Raw genomic sequence first — 22,812 nt, 5'->3', positions numbered from 1 at the left:
ATCATGTCCCAAGATTTTATCTCTTTGCCATTATCCTACTTTTATTCTCATATTTTTTATTATTTGTATCTTAATCTTATACTATTTACTTGTTCTTCTTTGTCTGCTACTTTTCCCACTTTTATGTGGGGTTGATGTTCACTATCTCCATTGGCCATATTGGTTTTGGCTAATTTTTCATGACCAGATGCCTTTCCTGCCGCCAACCCTCCCCATTTATCCGGGCATGGGTCCGGCACCAAGTTTAGGCTGGGTTAATCTTATACTATTTAATATGCTTTGTATATTAATAATGTTATTTCCACTGATACAGCGCATTACTTATCCCACAAAAAGCAACGTGATGGACAAACTGGTGCTGACGTCGACTAAGGCGCTGAGTGACGTCAGTCGTTATGCAGTAGGCGTAGTCCGCGATTCTGGTCTCCACTTAACCCCCTTAGCGTCGGTGTTTGCCCTGCGGCCGTCCCTCTCCTATCTCGACCAGGCCGACAAACGCGGGAAAAAGGAGAGGAAGGACTCGACAGGAGAGGAGGGTAAGTTTTTACTGCTGGAAGTATTTTTATTACCAACATAACGACCTCGATAAAAATTTATCAAATTTTCCTTCTTGCTGTCGTCCCAAGTCGTGGCTCAATTTGCCACTTGCCATTTACCAAGAGACATGAGAAGACAAGGCTTCCGGGCAAAAACCAATAACTAATTATTATTATTATCATTAGCTAAGCTACAACCCTAGTTTGAGAAGCAGGATGCTAAAAGCCTAAATAATGAACAGATTAAAATATTGTAAAAACTGTAACTACATTTAAAAGATTATTTCACATATATATATACTGTATATATAAACTATAGAAACTTAAAAACAAAACAAAAGGAAGAAAAATAAGATAGAATAATATGACTTACTTCTCTGCTCCTCACTTTGGTTAAGGGGACATTTTAGGTTAGTGGTAACAACTTTATAAATCTGAATAGTTGTTCGGTTTTGCCATAACTTTATAAATCTGAATTATTGTTCTTTGTGTTTGGCAGGGAACTTCTGTTTTCACGTACCTCTTGGTACATGGCATTATTATTATTGTTATTATTATTATTACTTGCTAGGCTACAACCCTAGTTGGAAAAGGATGCTATAAGCCAGGGGCCTCTCAAGCAAGAGAACTCAAACCCAAGACAATGGAAGACCATGGTACAGAGGCTATGGCACCAGCCTAGACTAGAGAACAATTATTTGATTTTGGAGTGTCCTAGAAGAGCTGCTTACCATAGCAAAAGTGGATAATTACAAGACAGTTAACCGGTTCATAAAGAGGCAGGTTGAAGTGTCCCGTTCTTTAGGTCCAGTCTAAGACAGAGATGAAGCCACATGAAAGCAAACTCAGTGTATCTAATACAGTATAATCCTTTATAAATGAGAACATGTTATTCTTACCTGCATTGGGGTGTGATCCAAGCAAGTACTCCAGACTTGTGTGTTTCTGCTTCCGAGTGTGGATAATATTTTTTATGTTTTATCTGTGTGTATTTAGTATTAAATCTTTTTTTCTTGTGTGAGTAGTATTTTCTTTGCCCCAATTTGAATGCAGAAAAACTTCGGTATTTACGGAAAGTCGTCAGCTTGTAAACATATTAAGTTCAAAGAAGCTGTTTGCTAGACGAATTTTGTTAAGTTTTGGCCTGTTGGAGCCCCTGGGCTTATAGCATCTTGCTTTTCAAACTAGGGATGTAGCTTAGCAAGTAATGATAATAATAACAACAATAGTGTAGTCTTCACCTGACTCACATGCCTATATTTTCAGCTGCAAAGTCAACAAATAAACATTTTTCTTATTACAAATGTCAGCTTCCTTACTACATTGCATCATATAATATTATTTTACAGTATTTTAATATGAACTTTTGATACATTATTTGAGGTTTACGATTTCAGGTGGGTTTGAGTTTGTACAGTATCTCCGAATGTTTGCAAGTTGAGGAGCTTCCAGTAATTATTTTATGAAGTCTGTAGCTGTTCGGAATATCACTCGTGGAAAACTAAACGATCGGTTATCATGTGAGTATGTCGCTGATCAAAATTTTCTTCCAGATTCTGACGAAGAGGACAAGGTCAAAAAAGTCACGGTGAGGTTTGAAAAGCCCGAGACGGAACGAAGCCGCAAGGCCAAGGAAAAGAGCTACGGGTTTTTGCTCCGGCAAATTAAAGAGGAGCCGTGGATTGAGGTGAATTATAACAAGTGAGCATCAGAATTGCATTTTTACTCAAATTTGTTGGTATTTTAATGTTTTTCTTATTTATGCTAATGCCAGTTGGACACATTTAGGTGCACATATTCTTAAGAATTCTAATTCCCAAATGAAATAGAAAAGAGAAACAAGGCAAAAAGTATTGGATTTAATGTTAAAAGAGTTAATAAACTGTCTTGTGATTGAGGGAATTTATAAACTGTTCTGAGAGTGAATTAGAAAAGGATTAGATTTAGGAAAAGTGTTGATAAACTGTCTCTTAAGGGAATTTATAAACTGTTCTGATAGTTAATTCATAAACTGACCAGTTAAAAAACTCCCAAATTATCCAGTGAGTGAATTCATAAATTGCACAGTGAGTGAATTTTATAAACTGCAGTAAGCAAATTGACAAACTGTCCACATGAAAAACGAAAGGTTTTATAAAGGCAAGGAAACAAGTTGAAAGCGAATTCCATTTCTCAGTGAGGAAGGACAAGGCTGTCTGTTAAGCTGACGCTACCAAAGCTGCCAATATCGAGATGATTCAAGTTTGGCATTCCCCTTTGAGGTCACTTTTAGGAGTGGCCTAATCTAAATCAGTAGAAATTAGATGGAGCAGCCAAGGATGTTTTATTTATCAAATGAATTTTTTACGCTCAATTTTATCAAGGAAATAAACAAAATAAAATGTACCCAAATATGAGGGCATTATTCCAAGGAAAGGAAGAGTAAGGTCACCAATGTTATTATTTCTGGGCCCGAACCTGTGCCGCCCAGTGAATAAGCTCCATTTAGCACTTATTCTTAGGTAATTTACTGCTAAATATACCAGAGAAAAAATGTAAAGGAGTGCTAGGTTAACTAGCTCGCTCACCTATTGGTGTCGGTATAAAATTGGGCGTATAATCCAGAGGTCCCGCACTATTTAGATTAATCCACGACAGAAACCCCAATAGAGGAGAGCCGTTCAACCTCACTCGGTACTACTAACAATGCATCCGCTCAGAACCCAACTCCTTTTAGCACGACGAGTATAGTAACCCGCATTTTTGTTGTGCTCTCGATTTTGGTTTATTTTCCATTGAATTATGGCTTCTTCGTCGGTTTCCCAGGAGACACCGTCTAAGTTAAGTACCAAGCTGGGTTTTACTGTGTTTTGAGCAACCTAGATCGTTTAATATTTATATTATAGGAGTTTATTCTCTTCGTTCATATCGATCTTGCTTGATTTCACTACAGTTGGTACTCCTTTTTTTGAGAGCTTTTAAGTTTCACTTGCGGTGTTACTATGTGTATTATTTTTATTATCAAATATTATTTGTTATTGTGAATATTCATTATTTAGCGTTTAGAATCCTCGTGGTTCAATTTTAGGGCCGATATCATTTACGTATCGTTATGGCTGCCGACCTTCGTGCTAGGCGGCAATGTTATTTTTAGCCATCAGGTGTGTCTTTTGTGATTTAATTATTATGTTGCATGCCTTGCCCAAAAATTTTCTATGTGTTTATTCATATAATTTTTAACGCTATTATTATTATAATGAATATTTGTGCCATTACTCCGTTTGATCTGTCTGGTTGGGGATCGTCAGTTGGTAGCCCTGCTGCCTCGTATCACGTGATCCTCCCCCACGCTCCCCCTCTCGCTAGGTGGGCGGCTAGGCTTCTCCCCCCTCCACTAAGGGACCGTTGCCTTCCCTCCTTTTAGAGGGGGTAGTTCAGTGTTTATGGACTTTGTCCTCCGGGTGGCCCGGCGGGTTCGTCTCTGTCTAGTCTGGTTGGCCACCGGTCAACAGAGTTGGATCCCGGTGCACCCTATTTTATATTCACTTTTCATTCTGGCTTATGTTATACGAAACCCTCCGGGTTCGGTTGGCGGTCCTTAGCTACAGTTCCGCCCCCCTATTATTTTATAACATTTCCTATGATGATTATATATGACAGATCACTACCCCGGAGTCCCTAAATGAATTGGTATTGGATATACTTTTATTTCCCGGCCCGGGGTCTACCCCGCCCCGGGAAATCAGACACTATGTGTCTTAATTCCTTGTTATTGCATCCTTTTTTATGCTCCCGGCTTGACCGGAATGGATTGCTATACTTTAGTTTCAAGTTAGACTTATGTTTAGGCCCGGGTCCTCCGGTCCCGCCCCTATGTAAGAATATTACAATTAAGCTCTAACCTTGCGTTAGACCTATGTTAGGCCCGGGTCCTCCGGACCCGCCCCTACCTAAGAATATTACAGTTAAGCTCTATTCTTGTGTTAGACCTATGTTAGGCCCGGGTCCTCCGGACCCGCCCCTACTTAAAAGAATATTACAGTTAAGCTCTAATCTTGTGTTAGACCTATGTTAGGCCCGGGTCCTCCGGACCCGCCCCTACTTAAGAGAATTACAGTTTCTCATATACTATTCTTTTTATAGATGGTGCATTGTCTGACGCCGGCCTGTGCAGCTGTTCTGCACCAGCCTTGTGGCCACTCCGTCTGCTGATCTCACGCCCCTTGTGGGGTTCAACTGGAAGACGTTGTGGTATGGCACCCGGATAACTGTGTGATTTGCTTCGACCTCATCACTACCCTTGGATCTGACTCGGTGAGTCCCGTTGGCTATATTGCCTTCTTATTTATTTTACTATTAGTAAGATATCTATGGTCTTGAAGGACCATTGGGAGTCTTCCCTTTTATAATTCCCACTATTATTTCAGGCATCCCCGGAGCAAAAGTCTGCGGCTCGGGCCACACTGAAGGTGTGGGTTGGTGGGTTTGCCCGGAATGTGAAGTCTAAGCGGCCGTACGTCCTATCTGAGGACTACTGCACCATGGTTTACCCCAACGCCAAGTCTTCAGCTGCTGTGGCTAGGCATGTGGCAGCTCCCATCATTGCCCACATTGATGCCACTATAACGGGTCTCATCGACCCAGAGCAAGATCCATCGGACGCCCCCGGAGGTCTGGAGGACAATGTTGCCTCCATGAACCTGGACGTCGAACCAATGTTACTAGACGAGCCGGATACAGGTAGTGTGGTAAGTGAGGCAGGTGTGTCCGGCGCTGAGATTCCTATCCTCAGCCCCGCTCTTTCTTCTTCTTCTGATCGCTCTTCTTTTCATGGATTTTCTGGGGACCGTGATTCGTCTCAACGATCATACCCGGTTCCCCCTAAGGATAAGTCTACTTCAAGAACCTTACCCAAAGCTCGCAAGCCTCACAAGACTTCTCATGGCTCTAAACATTGTACGAACCCGTCTTCAAAGACCTCTGGTTCCTCCTCTAAGTCTCACGACCCGGGAGTTCATTCCGCCCCTCCTGCTGCTAGCCCGGGCCTTTCCGAATCAGCCATGCTTCGCATCGTGTCGGAGATGCAGGCAAAGTTGGTTTCGGAGATGCAGTCGAAGATGGACACGATGTTCTCTAACTTCGGTCAGAGACTTGGGGCTTTAGAGCAAGGAGCTCCGGAGAGAGTCCAAAGCTCTCTCATCCCGGATGCCTCTAAGCTCCCGCCGTTTGCCAAGAACAACCCCTGGCGTATGGCTCTTCATTCCCCGTTCTCAGACGGAATGTTGACTCTGGAGGGCCTTGGCACTCGTCCTCTAGAGGACTTTGAATTCTTTCCTCCTGGTCTGGCATTTCCATTTCATGGTTATGCCAGGCTTACCGAGGAAGCTTTAGTTCGATTAGACAAGGTCCCCAAAGAGACGGTCATCTTCCCGAAGGAGCAAGCCCAATCTGTTTGGGCCAGATTTTTGAACGACATCGGCTGCACTAACACCATGCTGACGCCTTACAAAAGCTCCTTTACGATGTTCTTAATGGACAAGAACACCTTGACTCCATGCGTCAATAAGGTGGCAGAGCTTGCCTTCCAATATGCTCTGGAGGAGGAGCCCTTGCCTCCCATCCGATAGGTGGATCCAATCTCCCTCCTTCTTCCCTCAGGCATTGAGTGTTGGGACAACGTCCATACCACCTTTACCTCCGGCAAGCTTGCAGCAGACTGTGCCTCAGTTTTGTTTAGTGAGAGGCTTCCCCGTCTCCCGGAATCCCTCATTAAACAGGAATATGATTCCCGCCTACGTGTGGGTCGTACTCTAAACTTGGCCACATCCACGGAGTCGATAGCCTTGACTTACGATACGGAGAGTATTTTTAAGTCTCTCAACAAGGCTACGTTACAGTCTTTATATTATGACTTGTATGACTTCGCTACTGCTAAACGCAGATGTCGCAAGCATGTCCTAGCTGAGGCGACGATTAGGCATGAACCTAATAAGCTCATCCGGTCCTCCTGTTGGGGTTCAAATCTCTTCCCCGAGGTTCTCGTAGAGGAAGTCTTGGCGGAGGCCACTAGGGTTAATCAGAGCCTTAAAGCCCGTTGGGGTTTGACCCCTAAACGCAAATATGACCCCGCAAATTATCAAGCCCGGGGTAGGAAGAAGCTTAGACCATATACCTCCACCCAGTTCAGGCAACAGCAGAGTGCTTCATCCAACTTCCGGCTGCCTCTTCCTCCATCTTCTGTTGTCCCCGCACAGCCTTCCACCTCTCAGGCTCCTTCGGACGACTATGTCACCGTTCTGCTCCCTAAGAGCCAGCTTTCTGGTGCCTCCGCCACTTCTCCTGCCTTTAACCAGTCTTACGAGGCTCATAGCTCTTCCCAGAGTTATGGTAGAGGCAGAGGCTACCACCATGGTTCTAACCAGAACAAAGGCAGGGGAAGAGCCTTTCGCAGAGGAAAGAACTTCCGAGGCGGACGTGGAGGCAACTCCTCAAACCAATACTGAGGTGCAGCAGGTAGGGGAGAGGCTCTATGCCTTCCGCAACAAATGGAGGTTCAGTCCCTGAGCGTTCAGTATCATCTCCAAGGGACTGGGGTGGAGTTGGATTCAAGGACCTCCTCCTCCGAACAAATTTCGTCAACATTCCACTCCGGACCTGGTCGAATTTGTCCAGGATCTTTTACTAAAGAACGCCATACAAGAAACGAAACATCTGAAGTTTCAAGGTTGGCTGTTCAGTGTCCCGAAGAAGGATTCAGACAAGAGAAGAGTGATTCTAGATCTATCCCTTCTCAACTTGTCCATTCAATGCGACAAGTTTCGAATGCTTACCGTCTCGCAGGTGCGGACCTTACTTCCCCGTGGGGCCGTCACCACCTCTATCGATCTTACAGACGCCTACTATCACGTCCCGATAGCGAGACACTTCCGTCCGTACCTAGGCTTTCGCTTAGGGGACAAAAGTTACTCCTTCAAGGTGATGCCTTTCGGGCTCAACATCGCCCCAAGGATCTTCACAAAGTTAGCAGAAGTCGCTGTTCAGGAACTCAGGAATTCAAAGTTCCAATGGCTCGGCCTGCAATGGGATCTTATATCTCATACTCTGTGTCTTCCCAGACCCAAGAGGTTAGAGATTGCAAGGAACACCAAACGCTTTCTCAAAGACAAAGTAAGTTCCAGACGACTCCAAGAGAGGATTCTGGGGTCCCTTCAGTTTGCCTCAGTGACGGATCTTCTTCTGAAGGCAAAATTGAAAGATATCAATCGTGTCTGGCGTTCGAGGGCGAACCGGAAGCTCCGGGACAGGAAAGTCCGCCTTCCTCCCATTCTACGGGAAAGACTTCTTCCTTGGACAAGAGCAAACAGTCTGTCAAAGTCAGTTCCCCTTTGATTTCCGCCTCCGGAATTAATCATTCACACAGACGCATCCTTATCAGGTTGGGGCGGCTATTCTCAGCTCAAGAAAGTTCAAGGTCTTTGGACTCCCTTGTTCCGCCATTTTCACATCAATGTGCTAGAGGCCATGGCAGTTCTTCTAACCCTGAAACGTCTCGCTCTTCCCAAGAAACAACACCTTCGTCTGGTCCTCGACAGCGAAGTGGTGGTCCGCTGCCTCAACAGAGGCGGGTCAAAGTCAGGGCCTCTGAACCATGTTCTAGTAGCCATATTCTCCCTAGCAGCCTCGAACCATTGGCATCTTTCAGCTGTCCACCTGGCGGGAGTCCGGAATGTAGTGGCAGACGCCCTGTCCCGGACCTCCCCTCTAGAATCGGAATGGTCACTCGATCTAAGGTCATTTCGGTGGATTCTCTCTCAGGTTCCCGGTCTCCAAGTGGACCTCTTCGCCACGGAATCCAACCACAAATTGAGAGTATATGTGGCTCCCAATCTAGACCCTCAGGCTTACGCCACAGACGCCATGTCACAGAATTGGGACAACTGGGAAAAGATTTATCTCTTTCCCCCGGTGAATCTTTTGCTGAAAGTTCTAGACAAACTGAGATCCTTCAAGGGACAGGTAGCCTTGGTCGCACCCAACTGGCCCAAGAGCAACTGATATCCTCTCCTGCGAGAGTTGAGACTATACCCTCACCCGATACCCAATCCGGTTCTGTCTCAGATAGTACAAACACGCGTTGTGTACGCTTTCTCAAACATTCAGAGCGCCCTAACTTTATGGACTTTATGAAGTTTGCGGCTATGCATGGTGCCAATATGGATCCTCAAAACACCTTGTTCCTAGAATCGGATAAACGGGATTCCACCATCCGCCAGTATGACTCTGCAGTTAAAAAGTTGGCAAAATTTTTAATAGACTCAGACGTGAACTGTATGAACTTGAACCTTACAGTCACTTTCTTTTAGATCTTTATTAGAATCAGGTCTGGCAGCCAATACTATCACCACTATTAAATCGGCTCTGAAAAAGATCTTCCTAGTGGGTTTTAACATAGACTTAACCGACTCTTTGTTAGCTTCAATTCCGAAAGCTTGTGCCAGACTGAAACCGGTTACTCGTCCTACCCCGGTGACCTGGTTCCTTAATGACGTACTCAAATTGGCTTCTGATACCATTAACAGTTCTTTTGATTACATGCCCCTTCTCAGGAAAACACTTTTCCTGGTGAGCTTGGCTTCCGGGGCAAGAATTTCTGAATTGGCAGCCTTGTCGAGAGACCCGGGTCATATTGACTTTCTGCCTTCGGGAGAGGTCCTTCTTTCTCCTAACAAATTCTTTTTGGCTAAGAACGAAGACCCTCAAAACAGATGGACCTCCTGGAAAATTGTTCCCCTCACGCAAGACCCGTCTCTGTGCCCTGTCACTACTCTTAGGTCTTATTTATCCCGGACCTCCTCTAACTCTTCGGGGCCTCTATTCGTTAGAGAACAAGGCGGTACCATTACTATTAAAGGGATCAGGCAACAAATTTTGTATTTTATTAAACAAGCTAACCCTGACTCTTTTTCTCTTGCACATGATATCAGGGCGGTTGCTACCTCGGTGAACTTCTTTCACCACATGAATTTTACAGACCTCTCCAGGTTTACAGGGTGGAAATCACCGTCAGTGTTCAAGAAACACTACCTTAAACATTTGGAAGCCCTAAAATTTTCTACAGTAGCCGCAGGGAGCGTAGTTACTCCCAGGTAACTCACAGGTTAAGGCCTTGTCTCTTTATCTCTCCCTCTTACCTGCCTCATTTATACCCTATTGTATTCGTTGGTCTCGCACCTGAATACTGTTATTATATTTGTAAATTTTTATATACTCCTGAGTATCTGTATATATTATCACTCACGGCATTATTATACCTACCTTATTGGATTTATGTTCATATTCAAGATACCCTTATAATTGTTTTTTGGTACTCATCTCTGATTAAAGCATCCTGTATTTCCCTTACGCTTATGTTTTTTCCTTTATTTTGCAAGTTTGGTGACATTTTCTCTTGTATAGATTCACTGGGCGGCACAGGTTCGGGCCCAGAAAAGGGATTTTGACGTAGGAAAAATCTATTTCTGGGCGAAGGACCTGTGCCGCCCAGTGAACCCTCCCAGCTCCTCTCCCTTGGAGTCCCCAAACTTTGGGTGCTAAGGAGTTGGGTTCTGAGCGGATGCATTGTTAGTAGTACCGAGTGAGGTTGAACGGCTCTCCTCTATTGGGGTTTCTGTCGTGGATTAATCTAAATAGTGCGGGACCTCTGGATTATACGCCCAATTTTATACCGACACCAATAGGTGAGCGAGCTAGTTAACCTAGCACTCCTTTACATTTTTTCTCTGGTATATTTAGCAGTAAATTACCTAAGAATAAGTGCTAAATGGAGCTTATTCACTGGGCGGCACAGGTCCTTCGCCCAGAAATAGATTTTTCCTACGTCAAAATCCCTTTTTTGGGGAGGGTTAACCACAGTCTACAGAGACTGGTGGTTTATAGTGTGGGGTTTGAGATTATATCCAGCTTCCTTAGAAGTCTGTCACACTCTTAACTATTCTTGCTGTTTCAAGTAGCACACACACTTTAGCACCAGTCCTGGGGCTAAATTGGCTCCTACCTTCTTAAAATTCCTTTTCAATGACTTGGGTATGGTCCCTAGTGTTCCTGTGATTATTGGCACCCCTTCCACCTTTATATTTCATACCCTTCTCAATTCAATTTGCAAATCCTGATACTTTTTTTTTTTATTTTCTCTCCCCCGTTATCTTCCACGCCCGAGTCCCACAGTAATGCGACATCTACGAGTGATATTTTTTCGACCAGTGACGTTCCAAAACCCTCGTTTCTATGACTCAAGCTCTTCTTTCCCACTGCAGATTATACATATTTTGTTTTTTTACATTCATTCAAGTTATAATTCAATGTAATTTTCTCAGTAAACTTATAATATTCCAATTGCAGAATTTCACCAGTTATTGCATAACTCAAAGTATACCTTTCGTTATCAACATTTAGAAAATTACTCACCACTCCTGTGATGTCTGGTTGATATGCTATTTTATCACTCCATCTGTCCTTATACTGTAGTCCCAGGGTAGTCAAGCCTGATCATTTTCTACCACATCTTAAGGTTGATGTTCGTACCATTTGTTGCTGCGTTGCATTTCATATTTTCTGCGTACTCCAATGGAGATCTTTAGTCACTGTACCATGTTTCTTGTATTGATGCTAAGCAAGTGCTGGACAGTCACTAGCAACGTGGTTAATGGTTTCTTTTTTTACCATTCTTTTCCTGCGTTTTCATGTGATGTTATATCCGTATACTGTATACAGTAGCTCATTGAGTATATCTTATTCTTGTGGCTAAAGGTCACAAGAAAGATTCTACATATTTTTTGTCTCTAAACAGCACAGACAACAGTAGGAGCCAGACTAAACAACTTCTGGCGAGTCTGCGAGAGGAGAGGAGTAGACCTTTGGTCAGTACTATCTCTAAAGGAGGGATGCGGATTCCTTTTGCTAGTGAAACCTCCTTTAATAGTAACTCCGATAGACCTCTCTGACAGATAGAGAGAGGAGCCAAAGAAACAGGCTATGCAACATCAAATGTCTCTTCTTGGAGAAGGAGACTATTGACCAGTTCTGGTTTTAAGTGCTCTCAACGCCTTCATTCAGAAGACAAAGTTCTCCATGGAGACTTTGATATCAGTTCTAGCAGCAGTAAGGAAGGACGTCTGGATGGTCTCTTTAGACCTCCAGGAGGCTTTCGTCCACATCTTCATCCATCCGAACTTCAAGCAATACCTGAAGGTTCGTGTATAGGAGGAAGTTATCCAGCTTTGGGCTCTATGTTTCGGCCTAAGCACCAGCCCTCAGTAGATGGTGCTTCTGCTAGGACCTGTCGTTCTTCTAACCATAGACCTCTTCCAAGCTCCCCAATGCCTGGGAGAAGGTTTGTCGACCATAGATCTCTTTAAAGGTACCCAACCCCTGGGAGAAGGAATGTTGATGTTCTAACCATAGACCTCTTCCAAGCTCCCTAACCCCTGGGAGAATGAATGTCGACCATAGATCTCTTCCAAGCTCCCCTACCCCGGGGAGAAGGAATGTCGAAAGACAAAAGAAAACAAGATGTTTTAGCTCCCGAGCAGGCGAGGAACGAGCATACCTATTGACACCTTCCAAGACGCTCGCCTTCTCATAGGGAAGGTGAGGTTAAAGTGTTTTCGTCATCTTCGTATGACGCAGTGCCCAGATGAGGCTGGTGTCGAGCTTCAAGACCTCTGAAAAGGAAGATGGACACGGTCAATTATCGTCTTATCGTGACACCGCAAGGTACTGGTTGTAGGCTTTAGAGCAGTCCTGAGCGTTTTCATTCTACCGAAGAGAGCTCTCCTGCCAAGCGTCCTTTCGGGACATCGGCAACTGTCAAGAAATGTCCAACTCACCCAGTTGCAGGACAGTTTTCTGAGCCTGGCATGACCTTGGTTCTTGCTCCTCCTCCACCTTCAATCTGGTTATTGTCTTCAGGACGCTACACGCTCTTTAAACGGCGTAGAGAAGCGGACTTTTGGTAAACATGACGTCTCCTGTATCACAAGAAGTGAACCCTAATTTTAATATGCTGCAAAATATACAACAGAAACTCTCTTTGCTCATGCAAGTTTTTCAGCCTGCCGACATCAAGAGAGTAGCAGGCCTGGACCCTAAGCGTCAGGATGCTTCACACCTGGACGCCAAGCGTCGTAAGGCTTATAGTCGAGAGGTTCTTGATAACGAACGTCTTTACAACTCCATCGTTAAATGGCGTGTTTCAGTCGCTTTAACCAAAAGGAGTCAAGCGGCCAGACGTGATGTCGAGCGTCCAGCTAACGTGACGTCGAGCGTCCAGCTTAAATGTGATGTCGAGCGTCCAGCTTAAACGTGACGTCGAGCATCCAGCAGGACGTGACGTCGAGTGTGCTGCAGGACGTGACGTCGAGCGTGCTGCAGGACGTGACGTCGAGCGTGCTGCAGGACGTGACGTCGAGCGTGCTGCAGGACGTGACGTCGAGCGTCCTGCAGGACGTGACGTCGAGCATCAAGCAGAACGCGACGTCGAGTGTCAAACAGCTCGTGACGTGTACGCTTTCCACCGTTCAATATTCATTACAAAGTGATGCAATAAAGTTTGGGTCACACGAAGGGACCAGATTGACTCTAGTGGCCCACTTTTGGCCCTCAAGAGAGTGGTTCACAGAGGTTCTGGAATGGATGGTAAACACTCGAAGTTTTTCATTAAGAGTACTTCTACTGATAACCCTACTTGGAAAGTTACCATCAGCAATCTCCAAGCTCTTCACCTAACTGTCTTCAGATTATCGGAAAACTCACAAGAGCTAGAGGTTTTTCGAAGGAGGCAGCTAGGGCTATTGCAAGAACAAGAAGGACGTCTTCCTTCTAGGTTTACCAATCCAAGTAGGACGTTTTTAGAGAGTGGTGCAGAGTCAACTTTGTTTCCTCTCCCAGTACCTCTATAACTCAGATTACTGACTTCCTGTTATATCTTCAAAGGAACGTAATTTTTTCATCCTCTTCCATCAAAGGATACAATAGTATGTCAGTAACCGTATTCAGGCCAACACTTGGACCTTTCCTATATTAAGGACCTACAGGAACTTCTCAAATCGTTCGAAACATCAAAGCAATAGTTCCAGGATTCACCAGCTTGGAATCTGGATATAGTCCTGAAGTTCATTAAGAGTGACAGGTTTGAGCCCTTGCATTCAGCTTCATTTAAGGACCTCACGATGAAGACTCTATTTTTAGTCAGTTTGGCGACAGCTAAAAGAGTCAGTGGGATTCATGCTTTTTGTGAAAACGGTTTTCTCGAGATACAAAGCTATCGGCTCATTGCAGTTAGGCTTTCTCACCAAGAATGAACGTTCTTCTCAACCTTGGCCCATGGCTTTTGAGTTTCCGAACCTTTCGGATATGGTTGGCGAGGAGTTGGAGAAGGGTCCTGTGTCCAGTAAAAGCCCTGAAGTTCTTCCTGGACTGAACGGAAAAGTTGCGAGGCAAGACAGAAGCTATTTGGTGCTCGGTCTAGTAGCCCTCGTTTCAGAGGTCGAAGAATGCACTTTCATTCTTCGTCTGATTCTTTATAAGAGAAACTCTGCACATTGCAGTAAGGCATACCGCAAGCGTTTTAAAGTCAGACGCATGAAGTTAGAACTGTAGCAACTTCGGTGGCCTTCAGGCAGAATAAATTGTTGCAGAGCATTATAGACACAACCTTTAGGAGGAGTAAATCTGTGTTCACTTCACATTATTAAAACGTGTCCAGACTCTTTATGAGGACTGCTTCACTCTGGGACCATTCGTAACAACGAGTGCTGTAGTGGGGGAAGGATCCACCTCTACATTCCCATAATCCTAATACCCTTTTCTTCTCTTGGAACTTTTGTATTTTTATGGTTGTTCGTGGAGATTGCGACAGTCTTCCAGAATCATTGACTCCAGCAGGTGGTCAATTTGTTCCTTGAGAGCGCCCCGGAACAAGGGTATTGGAGGAGGTCCTATCACATAGAGGTTTTTAGACCGGTTCGACAGCTCCTAAAGGTCTTCAGCCCCCTGGGTGGATCGCTGGATCTCATAAGGAAAGCGGACATAATGAAAGAATTCATTGAAGTCAGCTTCCTTATCAGGTACAAACCCTTAAGCATGTTTATTAACTCTTAAGTAAAATTCCAACAATGTTGGCTGTCTCTAACCCTCCACCTAAGGTGTTAATCAGCTATATATATAACTACCGGTTAAGTCTTATGTTTAAAAATTATATTTTCATTATAAAATAAATTTTTGAACATACTTACCCAGTAGTTATATATAATTAAATTCCCACCCTCCTCCCCTCTAGAGACTAGAGGCATGGAAGATCTGAGGAATCATGGAATGGTTCCAGGTATCTCGCTAGGGGCGTACAAGTGGTACACCTGGCTACCCAATCTGCGATTGCCGCAAGTTTTGAAATTTCTGCCGGACGTCAGGGACGTATAGCTATACAGTGAACCCTTGTTTATCGCGGTAGATAGGTTCCAGACCCGACCGCGATAGGTGAAAATCCGCGAAGTAGTGACACCATATTTACCTATTTATTTAACATGTATATTCAGACTTTTAAAACCTTCCCTTGTACGTAGTACTGTTAAAAAACTACCCTTTAATGTACAGAACACTTAATGCATGTACTACAGTACCCTAAACTAAAACAGGCACAAAAATTTCAAGGGGATTTTATATCATGCGTTTCCTAAACACGCCAAAAAGCACGATAAAAAATGGCAACCAATGTTTTGTTTACGTTTCTCTGATCATAATGAAGAAACAAACGCATTTAGTGTACACATCTGTGTATAGGTTAGTTTTTGCATCGATTATATTGATTATTCAGTACAGTATGTTGATTTTGTTATTACCAATGTTTTACTTAATTTTTCTTAGGACTTCCAAATGAAATGTTTTTCTTTATGATGCCGCCTGAAATGACGGCGTCATAAAGTACGCTCAGTAAACAACCACGCTCAGTAAACAAAGAAGGCATTTAACGCGCATGATGAAAGTGATAAATAATTATATTACAGTAAAAGTTTTTAGAAAATATGTTATTACAAATATTATTTACCGTATCTATATAAAATCATACAGTACATACTGTACGTAGCAAAGCAGGAAAACAATTTGAGAGAGAGAGAGAGAGAGAGAGAGAGAGAGAGAGAGAGAGAGAGAGAGAGAGAGAGAGAGAGATTGATTGTTTTACGTACGTAAATGTAAATTTTAAACAAAAAAAAATATGATAGATTACAACATGTATACTCTTCAGACTTTTAAAACCTTCCCTTTAACTTAATGCATACAGTACTAAACTAAAACAGGCACAAATATTAAAATGTTAGAATATTAAAGTAAAAAATAAAGATTGTTACTGTACTAACCACGAAAGAAGTTGAAGAAAAACTTGAATGATGATGGCGATGAATTTGCTGCACAGTAGAAATGATGATGATGAAGCTGATGAGGTCTACTGTGCAGCCAATGATAGTATTTTACGTCTCTTCAGACGGAGGTGTCTTTTCCTGGGACACCTCTTCAACTTCTTCCTGGGAAACTTCTTCAATTTCTTCCGAAGCCGTACTAGCAGGAGGAACTGGCTCTTTTTTGCGAGGCTGGAAGAACATTGTGATCGGAAGTCGCTGCCGCTGCTTCTTTTTTCGCTCTAAGAGCATCCTGTAGGGAGTCATGTCTTCTTCGATCTTGTTGCAGAATTGCATAGACCGAACCATATCCTCGTCCCACTCTTGCAACATTTCTTTCACCTCCTTTATATGGTTGCAGACCTTGGCAAGCCGTTCTAATGTTAAGCCGTTTCTTCGACTTTTTCTTGGGTCTCTTCCTGTGTTTCGCTCTCTTCTTCACTGGCCGATTTCGTCAGGTCTTCTAGGTCTGCGTCAGTTAGCGGCTGGGAATGGCAGTCCAACAATTCGTCGACGTCTTCAGTCGTCATGTAGCCAAACCCGTCACCTCCAATTATCGCAGCCAACTGCACAGATTTGCGTATTGCAGAGTGTTGGATTTCAGACGGAGTAAATCCCTCGTCGTCGTAAACAATCTGGGGCCACAACTTCTTCCAGCTCGCACTCACGGTTGCAGGTTTCATTTCTTGCAGTGCCTTCCGAATGTTCTGCAGGCACGTGGCTATGGTGTACTGCCACCAGTACGCCTTCAAATTAAAATCTTCATCTTCATCTTCTTGGGCAGCATCCACACACGCAACGAGGTCCGCCAAGGTATTCTTTGTGTAGAGGGCCTTGAACGCCCTGATAACCCCCTGGTCCATCGGTTGAATTAATGACGTGGTGTTGTGTGGCAGGAACTCAACCTGAACGCCCTCACGCGACATGTCAGTTGCGTGTCCACCAGCGTTATCCATAAGGAGAAGGATCTTGAATGGCATGCACTTCTCTAAGAGATATTGACTGACTTGCGGGATGAAACACTGGTGGAACCAGTTGGAGGTCAGCATCTTCGTAATCCATGCTTTTGGATTATGCATCCAGTACACGGGAAGGAGATTCTTATTCTTATTTTTCAAAGCGCGAGGATTTTTCGACTTGTAAATAAGCCCCGGCTTTAGCAAAAATCCAGCAGCATTGCCACACATCACGAGGGTAACGCGATCCTTGAATGCTTTAAAGCCAGAGGCTTTAGCTTCTTCTTTGAACAAGAAAGTTTGCGACGGCATTCTCTTCCAAAACAAGCCGGTCTCATCCATACTAAACACTTGTTCCGGCTTGTATCCACCTTCGGCGATAATATTCTTGAACGTCTGGTTCACGTAAGTTTCAGCAGCGGCAGTGTCAGCGGAAGCAGCCTCGCCATGCAGGGAAACGCTTTTCAGGGCGAAGCGTTTCTGAAACTTCGCGAACCATCCTTTGCTGGCGGAAAAACGTTGTTTCTGAGGCTGGGAATCAGTGTATGTCCCTGGTTGAGGTTCATTTACATCATCATCTTCTTCAGCATGGTCGCCATTGTCGTCTTGAGGTTCCTTTGCCGCAAAATTCTCATACAAGCTCAAAGCCTTTGTTCGGATGGTGTTCGTATCCAAGGCCATGTTCTTTTTCCGGCAGTCGGCAATCCACACTGCTAAAGCACCTTCCATGCGTACGATCGTTTTATTACGTGTGGTAACGACTCGCTTCGCTGATCTGCTAAAGGTAATGGTAGTCGTCTTTCTAATATTCGCCTCGTCCTTCTTGATATAGCGAACGGTGGATTCGTTGACTCCAAAATGGCGGGCTGCGGCTGCGTAACTTCTACCGTCTTTTAACATATCGAGAAGCGTCACCTTCTCAGCAATCGTTATCATCTTTCGGTGGCGTTCAGGCTCACTACCAGCCTTAGTAGAAGCAGAACGCTTGGGAGGCATTGTACAGTAGGGTTTAACAGAAAGTTCAACAAAAAGTTCAACTTAAAACAGTCACGCACAGCACAGATTAAAGTTCACAATAACTTAACAACATCTACACAGCAATACGGTTACAAAGTGACCGCGAATACGTAGATGCTGCGGGTTGGAGATGCGGGCAAAACACCAATCACAGGCTAGATAACAAAACTTGGGTTCTGATTCATCATCTATCAGCGCTTGAACCAATCACAACCCGTCTTATATGCTACGTAGGTTACCAATTCAAAGTACAAGGTACCCTACGTATACAGTAATAATTATAATAATAATAATAATAATAAATAATGATAATAATAACAATAATAATAATAATAATAATAATAATAATAACAATAATAATTTTAATAACAACAACAACAATAATAATAATAATAATAATACAGCTTTACGTACGCTATTTTACGCTTGTTTTGTTGTAGGATACAGTATGTCTCTCTCTCTCTCTCTCTCTCTCTCTCTCTCTCTCTCTCTCTCTCTCTCTCTCTCACGCTTATTTGAGATGTGATTTTTGCAACAAAGAATATTATTGGATGCAGTACTACGTATGTATACATACAAAAGATTCATGGAAAAGATGCACATCCATTACATTTGTAGTACAGTAGTAGCCATCAGCAGCCTTACACCATTCTAATATGGTATGACTGCATCTGATTTGCGTTTCATGTTCGATTTAATTTTACTACGTACTGTATACAGTACTGAATTATCGTATGATCACATTCTCTTTTCGTGTTTTATTTCTTTCTGTGCTGAATTATATGTCATATGTAATGCAATGAACAATCAGTAAGAGCAGATATTACTAATTACAGTATTAATGGAATTACAGGTAACGAAATATCGTATTTGGGGTCTTCAGATATCGCGGTATTATCAAAATTTCCGGAAAATCCGCGATATGTATATATATATATATATATATATATATATATATATATATATATGGGTTATGAAAAAAACCCGCGAAGTGGTGAATCCGTGATGGTCGAACCGCGAAGTAGCGAGGGCTCACTGTATATATAACTACCGGGTAAGTATGTTCAAAAATTTATTTTATAATGAAAATATCATTTTGGTGTGTAAAGTCCTTGGAGCATGTGATGCCCTTCTTACAATATCCAATGCTGTACAGAAATCCCTTGATTGTGGTCAGGAAGTACGTATGATTGGCCTTGATTTTAGTGCTGCCTTTGACCATGTCAATCGTGAGGCCCTTGTTTTCAAACTCTAACAGTTGGGAGTGGGTGGGTTGTCTTTTAGCATTATTATGGAATTTTTAAGCAAAAGATCACTAAGAGTTGTTGATGGGCACCATAGTGAGTATAGGAATGTGATATCTGATGTTCCTCAGGGTAGTGTTCTTGGCCCATTACTTTTCATACTTTATACACATGACATGTGGTTTGACCTAGAAAACCTACTAGTTGCATATGCAGATGATGCTAGTCTCTTTAGATCAATTCCATCTCCTGAATGTAGATCTGGGCTTGTTGAATCCCTTAATAGAGATCTAGCTAAAATTAGTGCATGGTGCAAATTATGGGGACATGAAGTTGAATCCTAACAAAACTCAAAGTATAATGGTACGTAGGTCAAGGACAGTGGCTTCTCAACATTCGGATCTCAGCATTGATAATGTTTCTTTATCTCTGTATAACTTTTAAAGTGTAATTCTTGACAAAATTTACTTTTGAGAAACACATTAGGTCTGTCTTCTTCCATTGCACAAAAATTGGCTTAGTGAGAAAGTCTTTTAAGATATTTGTTGTTCAATCAATTCAGAAGAAATGTTTTAATTCTTTTATTCTACCTTGTTTCGAGTATTGTTCTGTCTGATCTTCAGCTGCAGATTTTCATCTTAATTTGTTGGACAGGAACTTACGGTCTATTAGGTTTCTTATTCCTGATCCAGATATTAATCTCTGGCACCATCGTTCAATTAGTTTCTTCTGCATTTTGCATAAGATTTTTTATAATTCTTATCGTCCTTTACATTAAGATCTTCCTGGACAGTTCCATCCTGTTTGTAATACTAGTCATGCATTTAATTCGGTTAGTTGAATCGATTGAACTTCAGAAGTTCAAGTATGCAGCAAATGCTTTTATATTGAAGAGGCTGACATAAGTCTTTTTATAGTATATATATGAAACATCTGTTTTGATGTTGTTACTGTTTTTAGAATATTTTATTTTGATTGTTCATTATTTCTCAGATCGTTTGTTTATTTCCTTATTTCCTCTCTTCATTGGGCTATTTTTCCCTGTTGGGGCCCTTTGGCTTATAGCATCTTGCTTTTCCAACTAGGGTTGTAGCTTAGCTAATAATAATAATAATAATAATGAGTCAGTCTAAGAGTCAAGTTCTAGAAGGGCAAGTTATTCTTTTGGTTTAGACCAGTGCAGCCGATAGTAACGTGACGAGTGTTAAGATTTCTAGACAACCAGATCACACCTTTCCTAGTAATCTGTAGTTTGTTGATGAAACTTCAATATAAATGCTATTTCCATTGCTGGTACCTCTAAGAGGCCAATCCTCATTTGCTAATTTATACCTTTGAGATGTGACTTATGAATGAATATTGTATTTATTACCTTTGGGAGTAGTGGTAGTAGCCAGGCAGGTCTTACCATCAACAGAGGACACAGAGGGATTATTTTCCTCTTTCTTTTTAGTATCGTCCCTCTAATGATATTAAGAGGATTTATTTTCAGGAATTACCAACCTCTAGGTCTGTATGGCAAACTTCTCCAGAGATAACATTTACGTAATAGTAAGCCCTTTGGTTTATCTTTTAGGGTTCGCCTTCATATGCAACATGCCAATCGAATCTGTTTTGAGCCGCTATCCTATACAGTGTAGCGATTCAAGCCATATAAGTAAGTAATGATTTTGCAATGAAGCAATTATGAAGCACAATCATACCTAGAAAGAGAAAGTCAGCATAAAATTAGCGCAAAATAACAATGTTCGTTAATGTCTATGGCAACCTTGAGGAGAGAGAAGAGACGTCCGCTCTCTATAAGCCAAAGAGAAAAAGTGACTAGTTCACTCTGAGTATATATACAGGTGGCTGGTACCCCTAGCCACCCTCTACCCAGTCTGTGGGTAGGGTTGCTACCTCGCAACAATAGTCTAATTGGCTACCTTTCAGCTTTGCTGAAAGAATATCCATGATAAATAACTCCGGGTTTGTATTAGTTACAAATTTTTTACAAATTTATCAATTTTACATATTTTTGCAATTGTAAAGTTTGTAGAGGACAAAAATATTTGTTTTGTGAAGAAAAGTTTGTTGAGCATTTTATCTGATTTTGAGTCTCTCTGTTTTCAAGATTTTAAAATGTATAAGAAGCATAGGTTTTATAGATAAGATTTAATTTCTGTTTATCACAGATTCATATCTTATTATTTCTTTTTTTGATTTATTAGATCCAATATATTTATATATAATTCAGGCCATTTATATAAGAGTAGAGTTCAACTCATTGGACTGATATATCTCCATATTTTTACTAATAATAATACAGACACAAAACTCTTATAGTATTCTGTATTATCTCCTAGCGGGCTTGTTAATCCTGCAAATTCATTCGTAGAATTCATAAAAGTGGGACATGTTCACGCGATTATTAAAGTTCTCTTTGCCAGACAAAAACTACAGTGTGTGTGGACATTTGGAAATTATGATTGTGGTCTGTATGTGAAAGAGAAATTGTACTGATAAACCTTTAGGCGCTCATATGATTTTTAGCGTCTAGACTCTAATTTGACTAATAGCTTCCAGGCACTCGTTTGACAATTTGTTTTTTTAAAACATGTAAATTTTAAATGAACTTGTATTTTCATTTACCATAATGTACTTTTTCTTATCCTTATCCTCTCTACAACTTCTGATTACAATGTCTTATTTCTCCATCGTGCAATTTGATAAACCTCTAGATACTCATTTGATTTTTAGCGTCTAGACTCTGATTTGACTATTAGCTTCCAGACACACTTTTGACAATTTTGTTTTTTGAAAAATGCAAATTTTAAATGACCTTGTATTTTCATTTACCTTACTGTACTTTTTCTTATCTTTATCCACTCTACAACTTAAGTGACCTTGTACTTTTTCTTATTCTTATCCACTCTACAACTTCTAATTACAACCTCTGATTTCTCCATCGTGCAATACTTAATTAGCTATGTTCTCTGAAGGAAATTTTCATTGAATATTCTACTTTCCAGGTACGGCAGTGACAAGAGCGAGTTCGAGTCTCGCAAACTGTACTGCATGTACGAAGACGAACTGGTGGACCAGTTCAGCCTGTCGTCGAAGGACTATCTCAACCAGTTAGTACCGCCAACGGAAGAGGTGAAGATGCTTACTCCTGGACTCCCAACTCATCTGATGTCAAAGTCAGGGTTGATATCCCTTGATCTTCACAACCATGTGAAGACTGTTATGATCAATGGTAATATATATATATAAAAAGTTTAATTTTCTGACAAAGGCCATCTTCCTTATTGTGTATCACATTTGTTGTTTCCATATTCGGCAAATGACGATTCGGTAAGTGCTGGGAGGAGTGAGCCAAAGCATGAGTTTTAAAAAAACTGGTTGAGGGTACACTCGATCTCACTATTCTAGTTTAGTCTCGTGGGAAATGTTCACATGTTTAGCAATGGTATGATTGTTAATCCTCTTCTGTAAGTAGTATTGTCAATATTTTTTTGCTGAAAGTGTATCAAGGTAGTACAATTTCAAACAGTTTAGTTAAGAATGAAGACCTATAGAAGGACTCAGGGAAAACAGAAAAATAGGTTTAGAGGGAGACCCAAACCTAGTTAGGAAAAGAGTGGAAAAA

General features: G+C 42.0%; 1 protein-coding gene across 2 annotated transcripts in view; it reads left to right on the top strand.

Moving 5' to 3' along the window:
- LOC137626444 (DNA-directed RNA polymerase III subunit RPC5-like) overlaps window positions 1-22,812 on the top strand; it is a 167,189-nt gene that overhangs the window by 79,787 nt on the left and 64,590 nt on the right. For both annotated transcript variants that reach the window (XM_068357438.1, XM_068357439.1), the window contains 3 exons: window positions 337-536; window positions 2,090-2,237; window positions 22,193-22,419. In XM_068357438.1, the coding sequence (XP_068213539.1) occupies window positions 337-536; window positions 2,090-2,237; window positions 22,193-22,419 (575 nt within the window). The remainder of the gene's footprint in view (window positions 1-336; window positions 537-2,089; window positions 2,238-22,192; window positions 22,420-22,812) is intronic.

The sequence above is a fragment of the Palaemon carinicauda genome, chromosome 34, assembly GCF_036898095.1.
Source record: "Palaemon carinicauda isolate YSFRI2023 chromosome 34, ASM3689809v2, whole genome shotgun sequence".
Lineage (NCBI taxonomy): Eukaryota > Metazoa > Arthropoda > Malacostraca > Decapoda > Palaemonidae > Palaemon > Palaemon carinicauda.
Note: the sequence above shows the minus strand (reverse complement) of the source record. Positions and strands in the feature narration are given on the sequence as shown.